At 42.3% G+C, this 27423-nt stretch overlaps 1 protein-coding gene across 3 annotated transcripts in view; it reads right to left on the bottom strand.

The window, feature by feature from the left end:
- Positions 1–27423, bottom strand: part of LOC147748145 (complement C3-like) — a 1551795-nt gene that overhangs the window by 240374 nt on the left and 1283998 nt on the right. For all 3 annotated transcript variants that reach the window (XM_086959014.1, XM_086959019.1, XM_086959009.1), the window contains one exon: positions 27264–27414. In XM_086959014.1, the coding sequence (XP_086815140.1) occupies positions 27264–27414 (151 nt within the window). The remainder of the gene's footprint in view (positions 1–27263; positions 27415–27423) is intronic.

The raw sequence follows: 27423 nt of genomic DNA on the forward strand, positions 1-27423 counted from the left end.
GGTACAATCCCGGTTGGAAAAAGTGAATGTAACACCACACTTACATTTGACAGTCCGAATGGCATATCATTTGTGGCATCCCGAAATACATACTTTATCTGTGGTAATAAAGGCTATCATCAGCTCCCTTTAGGATGGTTAGGTACATGCTATGTATCTTTTGTATTGCCCCCTGCATTCATTGCCCCACCAATGTATCACAATGACTATGTGCTTTACCACGATTTTGTGTTAAATCGAGTTAAACTTACTGTGGTCTTGGACGATATTGACCAGACCGATACTGCTTTACAACAATATGTAGACTTTAATTTGGGATTGTTTTCTTTTGTGGGGGCTGCGTTGAACAGTCGGAAAATACGACGACTGCCTCGTGTTGTCGAGGCTGTAGCTAATGACACTGCTATTGCATAACGGAAGAACTTCAAATTTCTAGAATTGTTACGCTCCAGAATCGCATGGTTCTTGATGTGGTTCTAGCTGATCGGGGGGGGGGGGGGCATGTAGAATCATCGGAAGTAGCTGCTGCGTTTACGTGCCAGATAATTCGCCATCTGTTTATGATGCAATTTCCAAACTTCACAAAATCGCTGCTGAAATACACCCGGACAATGGTACATGGACGCTCTCAGGGTGGTTCTGGTCAATGCTTAGCACTTGGGGCTGGAAGCTGCTGACGATTTTATGTATTATAGTTGGGATGCTATTTTTTTGTATGTTTATGTATACAATGTGGCCCTGCCTTATGTTCTATGTGTTTATCAGCTTGTATTCCATCTAGACGAGCTTTTGCCCAAAATGAATTGATGCTTCATAAAGAAGTAGCTCAAAAAATGTTAATTGATATCGAAGATTAGTATCCCGACTACGTCCACTATGAGGGAGCTTCAGCTAAACGCTAAAAGGGTCGTCTGTCGTAATTTGACAATGGCCGGGTTAGCGCTTAGCTTTTGCTACACGTTATTTCCCTTAACTTAGCCTTACTCGAAAACGCCATTTTGTATGTACGGTGGCCATTTTAGGGAATGAGCGGCCTCGTGGTCAGCATGCCCTTTAGTCCTTTTTCCGTGCCGCTGACCACTCGAGTTTGCCCAGCAACAGGCTATTTTTATTAACGGTCAAGCCTGTACATGCGCAGTCCTAACTGACCAGTCACCCCTCAGGAATGTTCCGCCAAACTGACCAGTGGAGTTGTAACCCCTCCCATGAGTTGGCTGTGCTCCAAAAATGACCATATATGTACATAAACTTTGTAATCTTGTACCGCCTAAACTTTTTATTACCTGTAAAGCGTATAAAAGAAGGACTCACACCAATGTTCGGTGTGATACTTCTTGCATTGCCGAAGGGTGCTGTAGGAATGTACCACCACCCCATGGGGTCTTAATAAACTTGTCTTTTGTACTTTTCAGTTTCCGTGCCAACAGTTCTTTTGGTGTAAGTGGGTATTTCTGCGGAGCATGTAGGCCTTGGGAACCCAATACCACAAGGATGCCAGGTCTAACAATGATATTTTGAGAAGTCATCAGTGATATCTTGATTTGATTTTAGATATATAAAGCGAGTACAAATGCCCAAAGGTGTCTTGGCGCTGCACCCATTACAGATCAGAGAGACAAAAAAGAAAATCGAGAAATTCAAACAATAAATCAATAAACTTTATTCGATCTATAACGATAGACCATAAAAGTACGAACAGGGAATAAAAGAAAACAAACAGTGCAATACAAAACACAGAAAGTGAATTCCAATACATTAAAAAGATGATTAAAATGTGTGTGTTTCCTAATAAAATCTGAGAAAATGGGTGAAAGGAAAAAACCTCAATTTACAATCTTGCTTGCATTTTTGATCCACCAAATTTCTTTTCTCATTAAAAAGCTATGTACAACATGTACGACAATAAAAAACAGAAGTATAATTAAGAACCACATGATGTACATTTAACAATACTGTTCCAAAACACCAGCCTGCTCACTAGGTTTAAAAAGTGAAGAACAGGCTATTGCACAGGCCGGGGCAATCTTATAAAACTGGTTGCCTGCTATCTTTAAGGACACTGGCGGATAGTTTAACTAGTCACAGCTAGCTTTAAGCCTTATTGTGGACCTCAAAAAGCTAAGGACAAAAAACACAAATTCACTAGTAAGCATTTGCAGATAAATAAACACAGGTCTTACCGGTCTAAAATTGCCCTTGTTTAAAATGGGGATAAGATAGGATTTTCTAGGGACCTCATAGGAGCTATAAAACATAAGAAAATGCATCATGTCCTGTAGAGACTTCCCGTTGCAGCCATCGGGAGGAAGACTCTGACCCCTATGTTTTCTCCCACGGTTGAGCCAGATAATGAAAAAGGTCCAAATGAAACCTAGTCAATACAAATTGGTTGTAGGGACTTTTAATCCAGAGGAGATAGGGTTCAGTTGATGGCGCAGTTTTCAGAGGGAAGTATCCACGCACACTCAGCTTCATCAGCGCCTCAAATTCCCTATCCAGCTACCGTTTTCTAAAAAAGTTCTCCTGCACCCAGCGCAGGTCTTTTCTACACATATTCTCTGGGTTGGTGAATAGATCGACCCTTCCCAGGTCAGCAAAACAGTCCCTTACATACTTAAGCCAGGGTATACGATGGTAATGATCCAGGAAGAGATAGTCAGTTGAAATATCCTTGCTAAGGGGAAGTCTCTCACTAAGCCACAGGTTCGTCCACAATGCTAAAAGGGTAGAAAGACAACCTATCTTAGAGAAAAGCCAACCCAAGTTCTTCATGGACTATAAGAGAGGGAATACCTTGCGAGAGACATTTTTAAAGGTGTTTTCAACTACTTGTTGTTCCTCATGCCCGATGTAGCCCCAAACCTGGCTGCCGTAAGTCACCTTGTTAATACACTTGGCCTTGCAGATCTCTAAAAGGGCCCCAATTGGTCTATTTCCCAGCCTGGATGCAAAGTTGAAAATGGCAGAATTGGCCCTAACAAAGTCCCCTTTTTTCCTGTTAATAAGGGGATGCGGCATAAGAGACTACTCCCAGGTATGAGAATACATCAGTCTTTAGATCTGGCAATGATCTCGCCTCAAATGAATAGGGTTTGTTGTGGCGTGCACTTACATGCATTACAAAGGATTTATTGTTGTTCACTCGCAAGTCCAGCTCTTCCATAAAATTTACAAATGAGTTCAAAAGGATTTCAAACCCCCTGGCTGTCCTGACCATAAGGATGGCGTCAGCATACAATAATCCTGGAAGACTCGGCCTGCCTTCATGTGGGCAGTTGGTGTTTTATCTCCACTAGGGTTTGCTCCAGGTTTGGATATACAAGTTAAAAAGAAAAGGGGCGAAATGGACCCCTGTCGGACCTCTCTCTCAATGGTGAGCTGGCGAGTGACTCTCAGATCCTTTGTATATCGGACCACCACCTTGGTATCACTATGTAAGACCCCCAAGAAGTGTACAATGTCTGGGCTAACTCCTATGGACAACATTGCCTGCCAAAGCTTTGGTGGGTTGACAAGATTAAATATTGAGGACAGATCCATGAAGGCTAAGTGAACAGCGCAAGCACGCATGACGATGTACTTGTTAAGTTCCAGATACAGATTTAAGTTTTGGTCCACTGTTGATCGACCTGGGTGAAAACCGTATAGGACATCGGTCAAAATGTTGTCGTCCTCAGCCCACGTGGAAAGTCTGTTGAGAACGATGCGGCCTACCATCTTTACAACTGAATAAAGTAGTGGGATAGGCCTATAACTGTGGCTGCTATCCCAGTCTCCCATTTTCAAAACTGGTACAAGTATAGATAAAACCCAAGAGGCAGAACAACCAGACACAGCTGCGGCATTGGTACCCGCAGTAAGGGTCGGTACCCAGATATCCATTTTAGCGATGTAGAGGTCTCTGGGTATCCCGTTAGGGCCCGGGGCCTTCTTTTTTGTTAGCCCGGGTACACCATCTCTGACTTCCTCTGGTGTGAACACCATGTAGGGAGACCCCTCCCCAAGACTATGGGCTACCTTTGCAGTAGAAGAGGACAGAAACATGGCCTCAAAATGCCATTCCCATTCCTCTACAGTGATGTGCAAGTCTAAGAGGGTCGTATCATCTTCAGCCCAAATCGGGTCTTTAATTATACTCCAAAACTTGGAACTATTGGTCAGGGTATGGGCTTCAATAAGGTTTGCCCAGGCTTCGTCCTTCACAGTGGATTTACGGGTTGCCAAGGTTACTTTATAGAATCTACGACAGGCCTTATTAACAGAGGGGTCCCTTGGTTTCGTACCAAGGGCTACTCTCAATTTCCGAGAGGCTCGTGAGCAATCTGAACCAAACCATCTCAGGGCTACGGTTGGTTGCTGCTCTACCGGGGTCTTTAATAAGATGGCAATTGCACCTGAGATTGCATCACAGGCCCCTAAAGTGACCAGTGGTTCAGCTAGGCTATTTGCACAGGTTGCAAACTCATTATGGCACTGGGTGAGCAGAAATTCATGGAACTTATCTGGGGACATCTGTAGTCACTTCAATCTCCTTCCAACGTCTGTTGCTGACAACAAACCCTTAGGTGGCTACCTATTAGTTTGGGCTGCACAAGGCCTACGTGTAGACATACACACAGGGTTATGATCACTATGCTCACTCGCCTGAATGGAAAAATAAAAAATGTGTCCAAAAAAAGGGGTATAAATGATAAATAAATGATTTGCACCTTCTACCAGAAAAAGTATGATTAATATCATTAAGCTCTGGAGGGAACTTATTCATGGATGACGTTAGATCATACTCATTTACAATGGCATAAAATAGGTCACCCTGTAGGGTGTGTTCCTTATACAAACCAGCCAACTGTACATATCCCGTATGTTGGATACCTCCTCACCTCAAGTCCCCACACAAGTGAATGTTAAAATCTCCTGCATTCACAAGATTTTTATGGCTCTGATTTTTCAATCGCAGGTTTCTTAGAAAGGAGCCCAACCAAGAGATGTTACAGCCTTTGGTGAGAGAGGGTATAGTGTTGTGGATGTTCATAACCAGCAACTCAATGGACCCCCTAGAAAGTTTCAGAGCCTGCAAGGTGGAATAGTCATGGGTACGGCTACAAGCTACTACAAACGGGCAAAGAGACAAAAGTGACCAATCCCCCTTTTGCTCTACCCACACTTGAGGGGGTAGCTGGTACGAAAAACGTTTTTAAGCCCTCCAATAAGAAATTGGTAGCAGTAGCACACGTTTACTACAAACATATTACGTTGTGCTGTTCTATAAAAAGTATCCAGCTAGGATCTTTAAACTTGCTTGCCAACCCAGCAATGTTCAAGGAGATGAATGTGCATTCAGCAAAGGCCTTGATGGCTTGCTCCAAGGGCCCAGTTGTCAGCTGAATCGGAGGGGTCTTGGGATCAGATAATATGCCAACGGGCAGTCAATCACAACAGTCAAGCGATCCCAATGACGCAAACCTATTGAATATATTAATGCCAGGGGCAGCCACCTGCCATTCCCCCCACCCCGAGATTTTGGGGCCACCCTGGGTCTCGGCTCCGGGAGGGGCGGATCAATTGGTGGTCTCTAAAAATAACCTAGGGGGAGTGCCATGATGGTCGATGGTGGGCTGTGAAGTCAAGGCCGGTATTCTATCCACAACATTGCAGTTATTAAAATTATTGATGATACAATCACCATTGCACACCTTCCTTGCCCTTCCCACCCAACTTATTCTCCTCAGTATGATGATTTGGCTTTCTACCCTCGAACCAGGGACAGTATTTAAATTCAACCAATACACCATATTATTCTTGAGGTGCCAAATTCTTCTTTATCTCCCGCTCTCCAGCTGGAACATTTGTAAGAACTACCATGTAGGGTGTGGATTTTGGTGGTAGATAGTGAGTACTTAAGGGTCGGATTGGGATGTTAGCTGTCTGATAGCCAGGGTTATTTTCCTCTCTGCCGAATGTCATGGCTGAAACTCTCACTACATTTCCATAAGAACGCTTAGGGTGAGGGGGGACCGTCTCTTTCGAAGCCATGTATAGTGATGGTGGGTAGATGGAGTGCAAAGATGGACATGGGTCTTTGAAGGTGTCGTCTAATTCTAACTCCAGAAAGGGTACCCCTGAGTTAGTTGGCTTCTGGTGTTGTGCTTGTTTCCTTCGTTCCTGCATCTTTCTCAATTCAAATAAATTGGATTATCAACTCTTCTTGACTACATCTATTTCATCAAGATACTACAATTTTTGGCGACAGGATGAGATCACATGGACTTTTTTCAAAAAAACCTTTGGAATCGTTTTTTTTTTCATGGACTTGTATTTTTGTGAGTACTAAATCTAATTCTTCTTCGTGTCTACCGTTTTATCTTCACTGATAATAGTCAGACTATTATCGATTTAAACACTGTGTGTTATTCTGACTTGCTGCGAGTTTATGGCATGTTTTACTGCTCTACACGTGTTTGAAGATCAACAGTTTAATTGACTGTTTGCGAGAAGATATTGGGCTGACTGTTTCACAAAATCGCTACGCTGTGCTACATTTCTGAGCCAAACTGCATATTTTTGTGTTTTCCTTGGAGGTTCCTTGCAGTTGGTAAGCGATCGTTAAACGCTTACCTTTGAATCTGCCGGGTGTGTGTTCGGTGCGAGCAGCGCTTCGCTCCTGACCTGCATTCTACTCCTCGCGTCATTGGAGTAGTCAACGCGAGATAGCGCTCACCTCTACACGCCAGAAGGGACGTCATCGCGCAGAGGGACACGCAAAGCGGCCATTTTGGAAAACAAAAACTTTAGTTTCCATAGCAACCGAGCGAGTTGTTTTTACCGAGTGAACTCCAATTTGATATTTTCGCTTTGGTTGTGGACTTATGCAACTTTAAACAGCGGCGATTTTGAAAGGTACTTTCTAGAATTTCAGGGAGAAGGATACTTGCAGCATCAAATTCTGGATGTGGTGTTTTCTTATTTATATTTTGTTTTCCTGAAGTGGTGAACCTTATTTTAAACCTTACTTTTACCATATACTTTACCTACTCTTAGCAACACATCGTAAGCTCATTGACTTTACGTAAAAAAATGACAACGGACAGCTCCTCTTCAAGACCAAACACCTCTGGGGATAGTCATGTGCCTAATCTTCAAATTAACTCACCTAAAGAATTTTTATCTGTTCCAGGCGAACCTATAGTTTCGTGGTTAGACTGGAAAGAATACTTTCTAAATTATTTAGCTAATTTAGAAGATGTTAATGGTGCATTTTCTCCAGAAAGGAAAAAGAGAATGTTGTTATATTCTTTAGGTCCTGAAGGTTTAGCATTTTATTGATTTACATACACAAGAGAGGGCTGATGGGGATTTGGATGTTTTTAAGGTCGCTTTGTTAAACCTTGATGATCATTTCTCTCCTTCAGTCTGTATTGGTGTTACGAGGCATTCGTTCTTTCACAGAAAACACGAGAAACATGAATCTGTAGAAGAATATGTTTCTGCTTTAAAAAAAACTGGTTGCCAAGTGCAAATTTGCACAATTGCAGGAAGAGCTGATCGGGGATCAGGTTGTCATGTATGCAAAAAACAAAACTTTACAAGATAAGTTGTGGGTGGGGGGTGATAAATGTTTGAAGGACATTATTACCATGGTAAAAAAGGCTGAACTGTCTGAAAGGTGTGCAAAGGTCACTCTTTCTCAAGAGAAAAAAGGTCCCGAAAAAGTTGTTGGGAAAATTACTGAAAGGAAAGTGGGGTATAAAAGCAACACAAATTAAAAATTTGAAAAAAAGAAAATAATTAATTTTCCTGACAAGAAAAGTAATGAAGGACAGAAAAAGTTTAGCACTGTGATTTGTTACAGGTGTGGCAGTTATTCTCATTCTACTACGTATGATAGATGTCTTGCAAAAGCTGCAAAATGCATTGAATGTGGTTTGGGTGGCCATTTTTCCAGGGTTTGCAATCCTAAAAGCAAGAAACCATCTAAAGGTAAAGTTGCGTATGTACAGGACTCCTCCTCCTCATCTTCAAGTGACATGGATTCGCAGGTGAATTTGGTACAATTAAAGAAAGTAGTACTGAATATCACTGGCGATATTTCGTCTAAACCGTTATGTCACATCTCATTGGGAGGGGTTATGATACAATTAGCCGCTGATTCTGGTTCGCCGTTAACAATTGTGTCTCAGCATGTTTGGAGAAGTAAATTTGTCAATAACATAGGAGAATGGTTGGAACCAAATGACATTGCAGTGGAAGGTTATACTGGTAAAAGCATTGAAATGTTAGGATATAGAACTTTGATCTTCCGTTTTAAGGAAAGACAATGCACTGGTAAACTGTACATATCCGTGGAAGGGCCATCAGTTTTGGGATGGAAGGACCAGAAGATGCTAGACATAATTCTTAATCCGAATAGCAAGGAGCAAGTACTGGTTTCTTGTGAAAGTGTAGACACTAAGAAGTGGGTCTTACAAGAGTTTCCAGAAGTATTCGAGAGTCGCATGGGTAAATTAAAAGGTTTCACACATCAAATTCGCTTGAAGGAGGGAGCTTGTCCTAAAGTTCATAAGGCTAGGAACATCCCTTTCATTGTCAGGGATGAAGTCAAAGGGGAATTAGACAAAATGCTTGCTAACAAGGTTATTGAGCCTATAGAAGCTGCCGAATGGGTTTCTCCATTGGTCGTAGCCCGTTTATGTGTGGACCTTAGGTATCTGAACAATAACATCTTGGTTGACAAGTTTCCACTGCCCAGAATAGATGAAATGCTTGCTTTGACACGTGGTGCAAAATGGTTCTCAACGTTGGACCTTTCTGCGGCATATCATCAAGTGGTGCTGGACAAAAATAGCAGGCAGTTTACCTCTTTTTGTACACCCTTTGGGTGTTATAGATTTAGACGTATGCCTTTTGGATTAGCATCGGCTGCGGCCGTTTTTCAAAGGCTTATGTCTAATTTATTTGGCCATAACAAAGAGGTTGTTTTTTTTCAAGACGGCATCTCGATAATGGGCAAGGACAAAGCCCAGCATGATGCTTTATTGAGAGAGGTTTTATCAATTCTTAAAAGCAATAGTTTGGTAGCTGAGGGTACCATATGCAAGTTCTCAGAAAAGTCGGTCACATACTTAGGCCCTGAATTTGGTGGCGATGGTATTAAACCCAAAAGTTCATTAGTGGAAGCCATTCTCAATGCCCCTGCTCCCAAATCAAAGGATGATTTGCGTTCATTCTTGGGTTTGGCCGAGTTTTATGCAAAATATGTTTGTAATTTCTCGCAGAAGACTTATGAGAAGCGTTTACTGATGAAGAACAAGGTTCCTTTTCTTTGGAATGAGGGCTGTCAGAAATCTTTTGATTGCATCAAGAATGCAATTGCGAATGCACCTGCACTGCAGGGTTTTGATCCGTGTGCAGAAAATATTCTCACGACTGATGCCAGTGGAACAGGTTTGGGTGGTGTTTTGTCTCAGATCTCAGAAAAAGGAAATGAAGTGGTCATTGCTTTTGCATCCCGCTCGTTGTCTCCTGCTGAAGCAAATTACTCAGTAATAGAGCGGGAGACTTTACCATGGAACTTTTCAGGAAGTTTATTTGGGGGAAAAAGTTTTTACTGAGATCGGACCACAAACCTTTGACGAAATTGCTTACCACGGAGGGTTTATCCAAAGCATCTGCGAGGTTTGCAAGAATGTCAATGAGGATTCAGGATTTTGTTTATGATGTACAATATGTTCCTGGGGCTAAAAATGTCATTGCAGATTTCCTCAGTAGGCTTCCTTTGCCACTCAAAGAGGTTGATCCTGATCCTTGGAATGACATGTGTGTAGCTGCTGTCTTCACAGGTACTCCAGGTTTATCTAAAGATAAATGGAATGAAGAAAACATAAAGGATGAACTTTTACAAACAGTGAAGGACAGGGTTATTCAAGGTTGGAGTAAGGTTTGTAAATTGGATCCTAGATTGAGGCCTTTTTGGGAGGTCCGTAATGAGTTGAGTGTTGATGGTGCATTCTTGTGTAGAGCTGGGGAAATTGTGCCTCCTTTAGGCATTAGAGACAGCATTGTAATTTTGGGTCATGAGGGACATCAAGGTATTTCTCGCACCAAGAGGAATATTAAAATTTTGTACTGGTGGCCCAGGGTGGATTTGGATATTGAAAGACATATTCGACACTGTATCCAGTGTGAGTGTGCAGACAAGTCACAAAAAACTCTGAATCCCCCCATGTCTTCGTTAATTTGTCCAAATTTACCTTGGGAGCATGTTGCATTAGATATAATGGGACCGGTGGTCTGGCAAGATGGCATTTCAAAGTACATTTTGGTTCTTGTGGATTTATTTTCTAGGTGGATTGAAGTTGAAGTAGTCACTAGTGTTAACACACAAGTGGTGATCGCTTTTTTGGATAAATGTTTTTTGAGGGAAGGTTTTCCAGTTTCAATTTTAAGCGATAATGGTGTGCAGTTTAGGTCTGAACTTATGAAGAAATGTCTGTGTTATACAGGGATTGAACAAAAGTTTACAGCCATGTTCCATCCTAGAGGGAATTCTGTCGTGGAAAGGATGAACAGAGTTTTGAAAGGTCTCCTACAATTGGCTAAGAAGGGAAATAAGAATTGGGATGATGAGCTTAACAAACTGATTTGGTCTTAGGATCACTGTACATGATACGGTTGGAGAAAGTCCTTTCGGGTTGATGAGAGGTAGATTTCCTCATTGTAGATTAAATCCTGGTTGGATTGGTAGGAGTAAGAAGTATGAATGGGATCCTGATCTTGTTAAACAAGCCATCATTAAATCTCAAGATAAGAATAAGTCATACTTTGACACAAAACATGGTACTAGGGAGGTGAGTATCAAAGTGGGACAGTGTGTTTGAGTAAAGTCTAGTAGGAAGTCTGGAAAATTAGAACCTAAGTTCTCTAATCCAAAAATTGTTACCAGGGTTATGAGGAACACGGTTGAATTAGATGATGGTACTATACATCATTTGAATCGTATTGCTTTGTCTGATAAGTCTGGAGTTATAGAGAAGAATGCTTGTGCTAAGGAAAGAAATTACTGGTGGTTGGAAGCTTTTCCGATTTTGGAGAAAAGGGATGAGTCTGGAGCTTCTGTAGAGGGTCAAAGGCAAGATCTGGTTCCCTTGCAGGGTTCAGTTGATCCTCACCCTGCTCTTGGTGGTGGTTTGGTTGATTCTTCCTTTAGTGTTGTGGGAGATGACAACCATCCTAGTAGTGATTTTCATCATGTTGCTTCTCAGGCTCTTGTACCTCGAGAGGAGTCTAAATTCGGTGAAGGTATGGATGTTTTGGATGGTGAGGTTGTTAACAAATCCACTAGGGGTGGAAGACGTGTAGTCACTCCCAAGAAATTTCAGGATTTTGTCCGTTTCTGATTTTATTTTGTTTAATGTTTCCTTTTGTCTTTATTATTTCTTTTTAAGATTGTTAAGAAAAGGGGATGTGTAGTGATGGCATATTCCTTTATGGAATATGTTGTAGAACATTGTACATGTAGTGTTAGAATGCTTAGCTGTAGAACCTTGTATATATAATCTCTGTTGCTGTTGTACCATAGAATGTTATTATTCAATTGGATGTGCAGTCAGCTCCACTTGAGCTGCTTGTTTCCTTCGTTCCTGCATCTTTCTCAATTCAAATAATTGGATTATCAACTCTTCTTGAGTACATCTATTTCATCAAGATACTACATGCACCTGCAAGCTATAAAACACTGGTATTGGTAGGGCGTTTGAAGCCAGAGTAATCTGCTTAAGGGGACGGGGTCATGGTAGAGAGGTACTGTTCAAGGGATGATTTTCGTTTGACAATAGGATCTAGTTTAAGGTCCAGGATGGCTGTAATAGATGCTACAAAAGGTTCCAGCATGGCACTCAAGTTCAATTTGGATATGACTGGTGTGTCAGAAGGACTAGGAATCACCCCATTGCTCTTGAGTCATTTGACATTACTCCCAATAGGGGGGTACTTTCTCTTAGATCTTGCTCCCTCTCCTGGTATGAGGTCCTGTGAGGGTAAAGCAGGTATGGCTGTGGGAAATACTGCGTCTGCTCCCCTGTCTGTTGCCTCTGTGATACCCTGAATCACATGTAAGCTAGCCCTGTTGCCCTCGGCCAGATCAGTTTGAGCTAGTTCATGAGCTATAGTGGGATCCAAATGAGAAAAGGTTATGAGGGAAAGGTTGGCCAAAGGGCCATTGAGAGCCCGGGTAACTGGAGAATGAGAGAGACCAACTCAATCTCCTTGTCCAAGACGCTGACAGCTCTTTGAGAAAATCGTCCATGGTTGATGCTGTGCTAATGGGCATTTTAACTGAGCCTCCTATCTGCCTTTAACCTTCAACTTCAACTGGCTGATGAAGTTCACATACAATTAGGTACGGTTGAATAATGATGTATCATATAGTTGAGCACACGTTGTAAACCAGGATGCACCTTATTAATTCCGGTTAAATTATTGTTCCTTCCAGACCACGACCTATCGGTATGAGTCTGAGGTGTCGGCTGACACCTCCACGCATTATTGCTCCAGCAGGATTCCCACTCACAAGGATCCCATACTACTGGTAAGCTTACACATGCCAGTAGGTCTTTTTAAATAAGTCCAAACCTTACACACACCATTATGACCACGTTTTGGCTTTCACCCAAACAGGCTGCCCCCTCCTTTTCTACCCCCTGTCCCGATGAAGACCCACTCTGGTTGCACATATTAACCTGCGCCATCTCTTCAGGTTGAAATGTCGACGTTACTGTCGCCACCAGTCTACACAATCCGCTGAACTGAATAGGAAATCATATTCTACGTCGGCGTGATATGCTTGCAGAATCGGACCTGACTTTAAAAAAAAACCTGCCCCCAGTTGTTTGTATTCATATGTCTTCATTGTCACTTCATGTATAGCACTACACTCACTAATCACCAAAAGTCACTCAGGATACACTTGAGCGTACTGTTCTTGTTTGTGTAACTGGTCACTTGACAGCCATTTTAAAACATGCAAAGTAAAAACACTAACCACTGCTGAGTAAGAGCCATGTTTATTTCTGTTCTTTTGGTGTGTTGTTTACAAATGTTTCCAGAGTATTTATTACTGTGTGCAAGTTAGTTGTCCTACCCGACAGAACCACTTTTCTTTGCTGTATAACTTACCCAGGTTCTGAGGGACACAGGGTCACCCCATTAATTCTAAAGCCATAATATATTGGGGCAGATACATCGATGAATGTCTGATGATATGGACAGGCTCATTGACCAAACTGACAGAATTTTTTGAAAACCTGAATAGTAATGAGTATAACATTAAATTCACTTTTGAACATAGCAAGAGTAGAATCCCCTTTTTGGATGTCGAATTCTACATAAGAGAGAATCAGATTCATAGCAGCCTGTATCGTAAAAAGACAGCGTGCAATCATTACTGCATGCATGAAGACAACATCCGTCTCACCAAATCCGCTCTATTCCCTATGGCGAACTTGTAAGAGTGAAACGGAATTGCAGCTTTGACCCGGAGTTTGAAGATAGCAAGAAGAGTGTCTTGACACGGTTTAAGTGCAGAGGCTATGACAGGAAGATTTTAATGAGAGCAGAACAACAAATAAACAAAATAAAATGTATTGATGCACTGAAAAAACAGACTAAACTCACTAGGACTGATGACAAAATACGAATGATCACTGGATATAACAACTGGCCTGGCGTACTAATGTGTAGCTTTAACAGACATTGGCACTTGTTGAGGCTGGACAAATCACTCAGGGCCAGATGTAGGTAGGTAAATACCGGTCAGTGAGGGCCAAAAATTGGAAAATATCCCGTTACCGACTGGTATTTAGCCCTTTCCAATGTAGGAGGCTTCAAATAAGGATTCGGTAATTTACCGATTCGTTATTTTAAGGAATCGGTAAATTACAGTATCCTTATTACCAATGTAGGTAGCCCTCAAGTGAGTGCATTTTTTGCATTAAGGAATCGTTATTTACCACCAACTACAAGCTGGTGGTAAATACCGAATACCTTGAATAAAGCAAATATTTGCATTTTTTCACAGGGGCATGTATGTGCACCTCATGTGCACATATGCTCCCGCTATTACCAATTAGGTAAATCCCGAATTGGTAATAGCTGTGGGCCTCCAGGCCCATAGCTATTACCATGTTAGGAATGTTAAACTGTTTCAATTCCCAGGGACGGTCTGTGCCTATATCTATGTGGGAGAATTGTTAGACATCACTGGCGGGTTCTGAACTGCAGCAACAATAAAATCGAGCTTCCCTTGTTCGCCTTTAAGCGATCGAGTAGTCTGCGGGACCGTTTAATACACACTCGTCCCAAAGAGACACCCAAAAGAAACATTGGTACCCTATGGGATTTACCAGCAGTAACCGGACATCACCCTTGTGGCGGTTGTTCGGTCTGTCCACAGACTTCAAATATCTCCCACATAGATATAGGCACAGACCGCCTCTGGGAATTGAAACAGTTTACCAATTGTAACAGCACACACGTTATTTACCAACTGACGTGTCCCTGTAATGAGAGATACATTGATATGATCACGCGAAAGTTCCGCACACGGATATTTGAGAATAAGAGTGCTTTCAGGTGCAAAAAAAGTATTTCCAAACTGACCAAACAATTTTGTGGAATGCAACCATAGCGAATCAGAATTTAAATGGACTGTTTTGGAAAAGCCGTACATCCCCTCCCACATTGGCAATGTATCCAAATTTTTGTTTATGAAAGAACACAAATGGATATATAAATTATCCACTGATAGCCGAGGGTTAAACAACGAAATACCATGGACCAGTCTTTGATCTGGTACATGACGTATGTATGGCCCCGGAAGAGTGGCTGTGTGGCTGTTAAAGGATTTATTTGAAGAAACTACCATTAAAGGACATTGGATTACCATAATATTGGATTTGTGGATCACTTTTCTTCAACGGATATATCTTCTTTCAAGAAAGACAATACTCCTGCACTTGAGTGGAACTGTTCTTTATACTTTTGTGCAAAAGATTGCATTGCTGTTTATTACTGTGGAGCTCAGGGAGATACCAGTGTAAATACATTTGTTTTTTCATGTGTTTGTACCTACACAGCTTTGAAAAAGTCACAGGACCAATTTCCATGTACGGGACGAAACACGTGTCGGCTGTTGTGACGTTTGAAGATCTACGAAATAAAAGGAGAAAAGAGAGAGAATGTTTATTCTTGTGTATAAATAGTACTGATATTGTGCACTGTTGAACTATTTTCACACATTGTGATGTGTGCTGGGGAGTGTTATTGTACACCAAAAGTTCAGTCTATGCTTGGGGACTATCAGATCTTTAGCAGAGCTGGAATGCAAAGACCTGCCTGGCACATACCATCTGCATTTGTCTTTGAGATACTCTGGGCCAAGGCCATGCAGAACCTTATAGGCAGAGCAGAGTCCCTTGAAGGTGATCCTTTTCCTCACCGGCAACCAGTGTAGACTATGAATGGCTAATTAAGCTGAGACAAATCTGGGGACCTTCATCCACACTTGCGCCACTGCATTTTGCAGGATCTGTAATTTTTTCTGCGAATCTTTAAGTATATTGTGATAGACCCATTGCAGCAGTCTATCCTCGATAGTGCCAGAGCAACAACTATGATTTTAAGCAAGTCTCTGGGAAGAAATTAGGCAATTTTCTTTATCATTCCAAGGATAAAGAATGCACTGGAAGTAACTTTGTTTACCTGCTCTTTTTTTTGTCAACCGGTCGTCAAGGTTAACTCTTAGGTTTCTGACTTTCTGAACCAGATTTGGAAAGGGACCTAGTTCCTCAGGCCACCATTTGGGGACCTGAATGTCAGACTATTTCTGAACAAAATGGCCTTTGTTTTACAAGAATTCAGTTTTAAGCAGTTTTGGTTTATCTAAGAGTTCACAGCACACATGCACCTGTTGAAAATAGCGCTCCTATTGGGGCCTTTGTTTGATAGGAAGACCACGATCTGGGTATTGACCTCATAGGGTACCCGGCACAGCATGGTTAAAGGTTCAGAAGTAACATTTTTGCGGGAGACTGATTGAGTCCATTGATATTAAAAGTGAACTCAATCGACTAATGGCTAACCTCTGAATTTCCAAGTTTCGTAAATGGCCAATCAGAACAGCATGACTGACTATGTCAAAAGCTGCAGAGAGAGAGATCTAATAGGACATGGGCGGCAATGCCCCCACATACACTATGGCCCAGATCTCCTTGTTGGCCACCAATAAAGCAGACTCCGTAATAAAACCCTTATGGACACCCCATTAGGTATCATCATGGAGAGCATAATTTTCAACAAAAGCAGCCAGTTGAGCATTCATACATTTCTCAACCAATTTTGCTGGAAAAGGCAGTCTTGAAATGGGGCGATAGTTATTCAGGTCCTGTTCATATACATTTGGTTTCTTGAGCAGCAGGAGACTTGAGGCCACCTTTCACTGTTTAGGGAAAGATCCTGAGCTAAACATAGTGTTTTAGATTTTGGTCAGCACAAGTGCTAGCACCTCTGTGACCAGATGCAGGATATTGAGTGGACAGGGGTCCAATGGTGAGCCAGAGTTTGATTTGGATATAGCCTGAATGACTTGTTTCAGTGATACTGGGGCAAATTCTGTGAAAGTGGATTTGTCCTGGGAAACTATAGTGTATTCATGGTTTATGTGACTCTGAGGGCTACTCACAGTAAATTTGTTAAAGATAAGTTAAACCTTCTATTGAAAAAAACGTGTCAGGAAGTCACAAAGTGACTGACTCCCTTCTGTGGACCTATGGGTTCCTGGAACTGACAGTTTATTGACTGTCTGAAACAGTGCCTTAGAGGAGTTCATGGAGGTTTTTATTTGTTCTGTAAAACACACAGTCTTTTTTTCAAAGACAAGCTTTTTATAATGAGCAATGCAAGATTTGTATTTGTCTCTCTCTAAAGCTGTAATCTTTTCACCATAATTGCTCTTGTCTCCTGCATTTTTGCCTTACGATTCTGAAGGAGTTGTTAACACTTTCCATGCTCATGACGAGCTCAGCTCGTCATGAGGCACGGTTGAGATGTGCTCATGACGAGCTGAGCTCGCGATTACCATTGGAACGTTCAAACGCGGGGATAATTTCCCCACTGTGCTGAACGTTCCAAAACGGGTGTGGTCATGACGAGCTCCACTCGTCATGAGTGCAGCTCCACTGTGCCTAATGACTATCCGAGCTCGTCACAAGTACAGCGGCGCCGCGCGCGGCCCCCCGCACAGCAGGTGAAAACGCCCCGCAGCGAAGGGGTTAAGTCACATAGCTAAAGGATTGTACCTTTTGGCCTTTTTAGGTCTCGCCTAGCAGCGCACGTGCGCTGCTTAGGAAAAAGACCTTAAGCCATCGCTTCGGTTTTGTCCCAAAAACATGCACGCGTTCCAATGCCTTCAATGGCAACGGATGCTTGATTCCGTTCTGGGAAAGACATGGCTTTTGTAGTTCGGACTGGACTGTTCCCATGGGGCACAGGGTCAGAGCTGATTTGCATATCGCCATTGTTTAACCCAGGGTGGTGTGGAGTGCAAAAAAACAATGGATTTGGGGCCAGATCTTTGGACTGGGGTGAGTGTGTGACATTGATCCACATTCGGTCCATCACCTGTTGTTTTTGCATATTCCGCCCTAAGTGCGCTGGGGATGCCCAGACGTGGGTCCCAGGCACTCCACACCACTGGAGTCAAGCTAGCCGGGCTGATGAGAGGTGTTACCTCGAAACCGGTCCGGTCCTCGGATGCTTGATTCCGTTCTGGGAAAGACATGGCTTTTGTAGTTCGGACTGGACTGTTCCCATGGGGCACAGGGTCAGAGCTGATTTGCATATCGCCATTGTTTAACCCAGGGTGGTGTGGAGTGCAAAAAAACGATGGATTTGGGCCCAGATCTTTGGACTGGGGTGAGTGTGTGACATTGATCCACATTCGGTCCATCACCTGTTGTTTTTGCATATTCCGCCCTAAGTGCGCTGGGGATGCCCAGACGTGGGTCCCAGGCACTCCACACCACTGGAGTCAAGCTAGCCGGGCTGATGAGAGGTGTTACCTCGAAACCGGTCCGGTCCTCGGATGCTTGATTCCGTTCTGGGAAAGACATGGCTTTTGTAGTTCGGACTGGACTGTTCCCATGGGGCACAGGGTCAGAGCTGATTTGCATATCGCCATTGTTTAACCCAGGGTGGTGTGGAGTGCAAAAAAACGATGGATTTGGGCCCAGATCTTTGGACTGGGGTGAGTGTGTGACATTGATCCACATTCGGTCCATCACCTGTTGTTTTTTCAATGGCAAAGCGTGCACGTGTGGCGATTCCCTTGCGGAAGCGGGCTTGACACCATATGTTTGTAATTAACTGACAAACACATGGTGCCCCTTGTCTGCGGCGGCACTCCCCTCAACCCTCCCACTTTAAGCATGAGGCGCCGCGCGCTTGTTTATCAGTATTATCACTGCTATAAAGAAGCCAGCTTACCTTATCTATCTCCGGCCAGGCATAATAGACTACCTACACATATTGTTATCTTTACAGCCTCTCTGATTATCTTAAAAAATCCTGCTGTTAACAGGTCCACGGCTCGTGATCCATACAAGACGCAATAATGCCGGCAAGCACAAATAAATTGATTCAAATGTTATCAATGATTTTTGTTGTAGTTTTATAATGCGCTGCATGTCGCACAGACCTCTTCGGAGCATTGGAACATAAGGCGAACAAGACAACGACGGTTCTGATAACATGAAACGTGGATGGATACCAGCAAGTTAGAAGAGGGTGTGGTGTAACAGCCACAGCTGCCGACTTTGGAATTCAGGAGCCAGGTTTGACTTTCGGTGTCTGTTTAACAGACTGTGATTCTGGGCATACTGAAAATAAACGTGTCCTTCTGTAATGCAACTGGCGCTCATGTAGGGCTCCCCAATACCTTTGAGTGGAGCTTGAGCTACATCAAAAGAAGGTGTACCTAGATGTGGCAAGTTGAAGGCCTTGGACAACCAAGAATCTTTCACCATTCGTCAGTCCCTTAAAGAAGCTTTTTTGGATAAAGTGAGCAAATTTACATTCCTAAGTAACACTGGTCATTCTCTCTGGCCATTGAGGAAACGTGATGTGACAGATCGTGTCTGGCTTCCAATTCACTACCCCTCCAAACAAAGCCAGCACAGAAGACGTGGGTAGATTTAGCAATACTTCGAGAATTCTACCTCTGCACAGAATTCATATGCTGTGCACCCTGAACTTTACTCAGTGACGTACAAACCTTATCTATCCGCGGCCAGGAATAATAGATTAACTACACATTTTGTTAACTTTATTGCCTCTCTGATTATCTTAATAAATCCTGCTGTTAACAGGTCCACGGATCGTGATCCATACGAGACGCAATAATGCCGGCAAACACAAAAAATGGAATCAAATGTTATGAATTATTTTTGCCGTAGTTTTATAATGCGCAGTATGTCGTACAGACATCTTCAGAGCGTTGGAACATAAGGCGAACAGGACAACAACGGTTTTGAAAACACGAAAGGTGGATGGATACCAGCAAGTTGGAAGAGAGTATGGCGTAACGGTCACAGCTGCTGACTATGGAATTCAGGCGCCAGGTTTTTGGAACATAGGATGAACAAAACAATGACGCTTCTGAAAACACGAACGGTGGATGGATACCAGCAAGTTCAAAGAGGGTGTGGCGTAAAGATCGCAGCAACTGACTTTGGAATTCAGGCACCAGGTTTTTTGGAACATAAGGAGTACAAGACAACGACGGTTCTGAAAACATGAAAGGTTGATGGATACCAGCATGTTGGAAGAGGGTGTGGAGTAATGGTCACAGCTGCTGACTTTGGAATTCAGGCGCCAGGTTTGACTTTCGGCATCCGTGTAACAGACTGTGATTCTGGGCATACTGAAAATAAACATGTTTGTGTAAAGCAACTGGCGCTCATGTGGGGCTCTCCAATACCTTCGAGTCGAGCTCGCGCTACATCAAAAGAAGGTGTACCTAGATATGGCAAGTTGAAGGCCTTGGACCTCTTCAGAGCATTGGAACATAAGGTGAACAAGACAACAACGGTTCTGGAAACACGAAAGGTGGCTGGATACCAGCAAGTTGGGAGAGGATGTGGCGTAACGGTCACAGCTGCTGACTTTGGAATTCATGCGCCAGGTTTGACTTTCGGCGTCTGAGTAACAGTCTGTGATTCTGGGTATACTGAAAATAAATGTGTCCTTCTGTAAAGCAACTGGCGATCATGTAGGGCTCTCAAATACCTTTGAGTTGAGCACGAGCTACATCAAAAGAAGGTGTACCTAGATATGGCAAGTTGAAGGCCTAGGACCACCAAGAATCTTTCACCATTCTTCAGTCCCTTAAAGGAGCTTTGTTGGATAAAGTGAGCAAATTTACATTCCTAAATAACAGTGATCATTCTCCCATGGCCATCGAGGAAACGTGGTGTGACGGATCGTGTCTTGCTTCCAATTTACTCCCCCTCCAAACAAAGCCAGCACAGAAGACGCTGGGAGATTTAGCCATACTTCGAGAATTCTACCTCTGCACAGAATTCATATGCTGTCCACCCTGAACTTTACTTCACTGACGTACAAAGCTGTACTCCTGCTGCCACTTTCTGATTAAACCTCAGCTGGCATCGGTAATTATCTCTCTATCTCTCTATCTATCTCTCTATCTCTCTATCTCTCTATCTCTCTATCTATCTATCTATCTATCTATCTATCTATCTATCTATCTATCGCTACATATATGTGTATATCCATATATACATTTTCTATAGGCTATACTCACTATACAAGCTTGTCATGCCCTGTACTCTATATTGAGCATGAATTAAAGGATGTTTTAAAGCAGTCTTTTGCCAGATTTCTTACAAACATTTCCTTAATATAACTGGATAACATGTATTAGTAAAGCATTCATCCACCTTCACCCAGAGGGTTTTCTTCCACACAATTACTGAATTTTACTTATTATATCGACCTCAGGAGGATTAAAGCTTGAGTGGACCCCACCAGGTTCCAAACTTGTTGATATGTGCAGAATGGTTCGACTAACGACTAAAGATTTTATTGACCTCGGACTGGTGCACCGCAATGAGCTAGGAACCATCCTAATGTAAGGAGAAATTACACAAAGGGCCTGATAACAACTGCCTAAAGGGACAGAACACCTGTTAAAATCCGACACTCCAGGGTTTGGAATTTATCAGGTGGCACCTATGCTGAGCATTTTCCTTTAATGGGAAATAACATGCAGATTTAAATGCCTAGCTCACCAAAATCCGTTTTTCTTGATAGTACCGTCCCATTCCCATGTTAAATTTGGGCTGGTTTTACCTGCTAAGATTTGATATAGAGTCCTAACTTTACCACACTGGGTAATTAATTACTGGGTGTGATCAACTTCTCACCACTTATAAATGCAAATTATATAAAAAGAATTCCAAATTAGCACCGGTCGCACCAAACATCTTCACTTCATTGAATTTCTCCAGAAAATAATGTGCATCATCCAGGCTGGTTTTGTTGTGATTTAATTATGAAAAACATCTAATTTATATCATAAATCATTTATTTGTTGTATGGCACATTTTGTGATCAAAATCCTCTAATTTATTTCGTAAATCATCTATTTGTTTTATGGCTGATTTCATGATCAAAAATATCTAAGTTATATCATACAGCATGTATGTGTTGTATGGCTGATTTCATGATCAACAAGCATTGGCATAGCCAATCGGCCTCGCCTTTGGGACCTTATAAGTGTTTGGTTATCCAGCACAATATCCTTGGTGTAACAACATCAACTGTTGCATGGCTAAACACTTGTAAGGGCCCAAAGGCGGGACCTATTGGCTATGCCATTGCTTGTTTTATTTAGGGGAGCTAATGTACCAGCTGCTGTCTGAAGCCAACCTGTATAGTTATCCACCCTTAGCTCTAGCTTGATGCTATATTCTGGCTGCGATTTGGCCAAGTAGGACCTTATATCGGGGTCGAGGACCTTATGCCAGACCTGAGAAAGAACTGTTTATTTGATTATTTAGTACTTACAGAATTAGTGGGAAGCTGGCCTTGTGATCCGACGATGTTAATGGTAATAAGGAGGTATTGGAAAGAAATAAGCAGGGCATTGTGGGAGTAGCAGCTATAGTTAGCTCAGTAAACTACAATTGGTGAATTTCATTGTTTGTTTGGATATAAACCTTAGTTTTTATATTATCAAAACTCCTAACAATAACGTCACTTTAATCTTTGTTTTTTTCAGTACATTTCCAGGGTTTTTTAAACATAATCTAAAATCTTATTACCCTTTCCAACTATAAAGTCACTTTAATCTTGGGTTTTTCCAGTTAATTTCTAGAGGTTTTTTTTAAGTAAAGAAAGATCTTACTAACATACATTACTATCACGTAACTTCAACTGTTGCTTTTTTCTGTAAATTTCTTTTTTTTATCATATTCATCCAACTCTACTGCTGACTGAACACAGATTTTGGCCATGTGCGGGGGGGCGGGGGCGAAGGGCGGGTGACCACAGGGCATGGATGTCACAGAGCCTGGCTTAATCTAACCACCCAAAGATGGGAAACTCTCTGCCTCACACTGCCTTTAGCTCTTGGAGACTGGGGGATGACCACAGGGAATAGCCTGTGGCCGCATCCTGTACCCAATCCCCCTGCCACGCACAGCCTTCAGCAATGCACAGCAGGGTTTGGCCCAGGCTGGGTCCACAGCCAAGCCCTACGTCCAGCTCCATCTGTAGAAGACAGTGGATACTTTTGTATATTTTTTCACTTTTTTTGTTATTCAATTTCTTTTGCAATCTTCAACTATTCTTTTTGTTTTTTAATAACAGTTTAAATTTGTTTTTACATTAATTTTATTTTGAACTACTATTCATTACATATTTAACTTTTAAAACATTTTTTATAAGATTGTGTGCTCTGCCTGGAGTTGTGGTTCCATGGTTCTTGAATATATTCTTCTGTTTACTATACCACAGGCTACAATATTATGAAAGTGTCTGTAGAATATCCCAAAATGCTGCATGTTGTTTTCATTTCCTTCCTCTGCTTGTTGCAGCACTTTCACTGCAGCAGTATGTTATCTTTTGGCTGCTTGTTTCTTCTGTACCTCTTCACATGATATGGTGTTTAGGTGCATAGCCCTCAGACGCTCCACCATTGTAGTGGTTCCCCTCAAATCTGGCCAGTATTCCCTTTGTGAAGCACCTTCTGGTACAAACTGCACGTCACCTCCTATGCACTCATATTTTTTTCACCATCTGGAAGGTCAAACAACTGCCACAGCATTGATTCCTTTCACTGGCCTTTGGTTCTTGTGATGCAGCAGAAATGCTTGAGAACACAATAATGTCAACATATTTCAATGGTGAACCTTTCACGGGTGCAGTGGATGATACAGTTGGTGTTTGCTAGTCTTCAGTTTTGTCTGAGGCCATGAAATGTTCGGATTGTATGTACTGCAAACTGTCTCTCTTAAACACAATCCAGCAATGGTGGATAGCAAAATCATTTGAAGTTGTTTCTAAAGAATGTTGACTTTTTCGAGCTGTGTCTCCTAAGAGGCCAATCAGACGGCTGCTTTCATTTGTATTACTTTTTTTAACCTCCCATAGGTTCTCGCTTGAGACCTACAACCAATGAGAGGGTCCTGAGGGAGTCTGAGTTGGTTTTACTTCCTGTTCCAGGTCCCACTAAGTACTCTGGGACCAGGAAAAAAAAATGTGTTCACTTTGAGGAGGGAGTTTTATTTAAACTTTGAATCCTGGTACCACAGTACCTGTGATAGGTGAGAAAAACGTATCTCATTAGCTAATACGAAGGGTTTCATGTTTCGACAGGATGATGTGTGACCACGATCCCTCAGTAAATTGTCAACCCCTTTCGGTGGTATGCTGCTTGGGGTTGGGATCAGGGCCTGGTGGCCAGGCCCTAGACCCGAACGCCACAGGGTGGCAAACGCTCTACCACGCAAGGTCTGGCAGCACCACGTTTCATGCGAGTACAATTTTTTTCTCTCCATATTGGCCTTGGGGGTGGGCCACAGGGGTACCCCAGAAGGGCCATTTGGGTCAGAGTATCCATCCCCCGACCGCTTATATATTATTTATATTTTAACTATAGGACAGGACTCACTGTGTTCTCTAATGGAGGCCGCAACATTTCTCTTGTTGATGTGGCCAGCCCAACATATCACTCAGTCTTGCAGCATCGGTACCAGTCTCACGGGACCAAGGGAACTGAAGGGAAGAAGTCCTCTCAGCCAATCAGAATGCTCCTTCTTTTACATTTACGGTACCATTGAGAGTATTGCGGTCCTCCTATTGGGCCAACTGCCTAGATACCACTATATTTTCAACCTAAATTTCCCATAAAAGGCTAAATGGATGTACACCAAATCACAATAAGGAAGTATTCTGAGTAAAGATCAAGCTTTCTGTCAGGTTTAGTGTAATTCTGTTCAGCCGGTTTTTTCTGTATCGGTTAAAATATATTGCATGGGAAAAATATACTTGGGGCACCCCATTTTGTCAGCCCCCTCTTGACCGATTACCCAAAAACTATCCAGGAAGATGCTGATGTGTATGATATGTTTATTTTTTATTCAAGTTTCGTGGAAAATCGTTAGACAGCACCAAAGTTACTAGCAAAACAAAAAGCACTCCTCCTATGGGAACTATGGCCTAACTATAACGACACAGTGGCGACCACCACTTTGTAGAATGTGTCTGACCTCCCATTCTTTGAAAAATATTTAGGGGTGCAAATGTATCATAGATCAGCAGACCATAGGAATGGGAATCTAGGAGCTGTGTTCAGGACACTGGGGGTCTGAGTGGCATTTTGGAGGATGCTCCAGTTATCTACTTTGGCGAGGGTGACCTTACGAAGATGATTTTTCTGCCCAGATTATTTTATGCCTCGCATAAAATACTAGTTTTGGGACCGGCTAAATAGTTTGGCAGCTCAGTTCACTGGTCTGCGAAATTATCTGAGTCACCAGGAGACAGAATCGCTCTAGACATGCTTAAGAACCCAATTAAAGCAGGAAACATGAGTGTCCCTGACTACGAATTGTACTAACAAGGGACACAAATACAATGAATAATGTGCTAGTTTGACGGAGAAAATGCAGAGGAGATGAGGCATGGTGGAGAGGGAACTGAATCAGGGGTCACTGATTGCCCTCAATGATGAGGCCAGCCAGATCCCAGAAGCTACCTATATTACTGTTGATTGTCCTGAGGTGCTGCAAGATGTGCTATAATAACTATTAATACCCCTCTCTGTGTCCCGAAGTTACCCCTGATTGGCCTAATACACGTAGAGCCCCCATTATTCTTTAATGTGCAGGAATCGATAAAGTGAACTTAAGAGGGTCTACTCACGATCAGGGATTGCTTTGGAAATTAGTCTGTTAACCCACAGGAGCAGTTAGGAGAGAAACATGATCTAGCACCAAGGCAAATTCTGAACCACTCTTATGAAATCATGGAACACTGGATTGAAGGAACGCCCACATCACACTGTACTACAACTGCTCTTGACAATAAGGAATGGCAGGCATTTAGTAACATGGCTCTACAAGGCACTTAATTGGGGTACAAAAAGTGATGGTTAAAAACAAAGAGTGGTGGGAGAAGAACCTGCCCATGAAACAGTAGTTGCAGAATTGGACAGGCTACTGAGCTATATACAAAATAGTGTAATAGAATACAAAGCTGGAGTTTACTTTAAGTATCTGCACCAGACATACCTTTCCCTAAGGACAATAGTGACCTGTTTGGCGGAGACCCGAGTCCTTGGTCCAAAATGCAGATTTTTCCCCTAGGTATGATATTACCCTATAATACACATTTACTGGGAGCAAATTACCTGCCATTTGGGTGGAGCTTTGGATAGGGAGATAGGTGTAACATCAGAGAGCTGTCCTCTGGGAGAATTCCCCTGCCCTACACCAAAAAGGCAGGCAATAAATTGTTAGGCCTTCCCTTAGTATTGGCTAGGAGGCAGACTGCATGACCTGGAAGGTGAGTCTAGGTCTTGCATATCTAATTTGATATCCAGAGGTGAATCCTGGGGCCAGGGCGGAGGAAAAAACCCTGTGAGAGGTGACTCAGAGCATCACTAAATTTTGTACCCCAGCTCACAGCGTGACGTCTACTGAGACTTCTAATGGTGAACTGGGCATTAATGCAAGTGTCAGCGCAACCCGAGACAGAGGATATGAGTTGGGTTCCCAAAACAGAGTTAAGAAATTCCAGAGTGATATTACCCTTGTAACCACTCATAAATAAATCACTGCTCAATGTCGGCTGAAAAAAATACAGATGCTTACCCATGAAAGTTCTGGATTGATAAAGTGTTTGTGTAAAAAAGGAACCTTATTTCTAAAATGATTATGCATTTCACTCATATGTGCACTTACTACTAAATGTTGTATAAGACGGGTTATACTGTTTGACGAATAATATCAGCAAAGAGTATCTATCTCTCTTCAGTTTTCTCAAAGACACATTTTAAAACTCTGAGGATAAAGTAGGTATTTAAAAGTATAATGCCGATACAGTACTCTTTTTTCCGCTTTATATATTCAGTGCTTTATTTGAAAATGTATGCATTATTCTAAGGTTATGAACTCTTTCTTCACTTAAACCAATTAATGTAATGCAAAACATTTTGGTTTGAGCCAGAGTAAAACTGTTTTATCCCAAAAAATTATTCCCAGTGAAATACTCTGACAGAATTTATCACAGGTTATGTGCTTATTTAGTGTGGATTTTTGTGCAGTACAACGTAAGGCACCAGAGCGATCCACATCCAGCGCAATACAAGTTGCAAAGCACACAGAGATAGAAAATAAACAACATGTAATCACCCTGAACCTAAAGAATACATTATTCAAATCCAGATAGAGGACAATGTATTCACTGAGAATACTTTTTCGGTTGCTTCCTATATAAGGTAGTTGTATTCTGAATGATAGTCATGAAAACCGCCGAAAAACACTTTACTGAAATTTGCCAATCAACTATAAATTGAATGATTGAAGGAAGTCATCCTGACATAAATCATGGCTATGCAAGACATTGGTTTTCAGCCAATCCGTTGCCGTGGTGAGCATGAAGATAATCTAAGACCCAATGAGAAATCTTACCGGTGGAATATTTGTCAATCACGTCATCTGCTTTTTGGCTGTCCATCAGAGCCAGGGCATATGAGGCTATCACAGTGCTGTAAACTGTTTGCATTGATGGCAGACGCCTCTCCAAATACTTCACTGCATTTTCCATTTTGTTTTGTAAATCCTGAGATTA

Source organism: Lissotriton vulgaris, chromosome 1_1 (assembly GCF_964263255.1).
Source record: "Lissotriton vulgaris chromosome 1_1, aLisVul1.2, whole genome shotgun sequence".
NCBI classification, from domain to species: Eukaryota; Metazoa; Chordata; class Amphibia; order Caudata; family Salamandridae; genus Lissotriton; species Lissotriton vulgaris.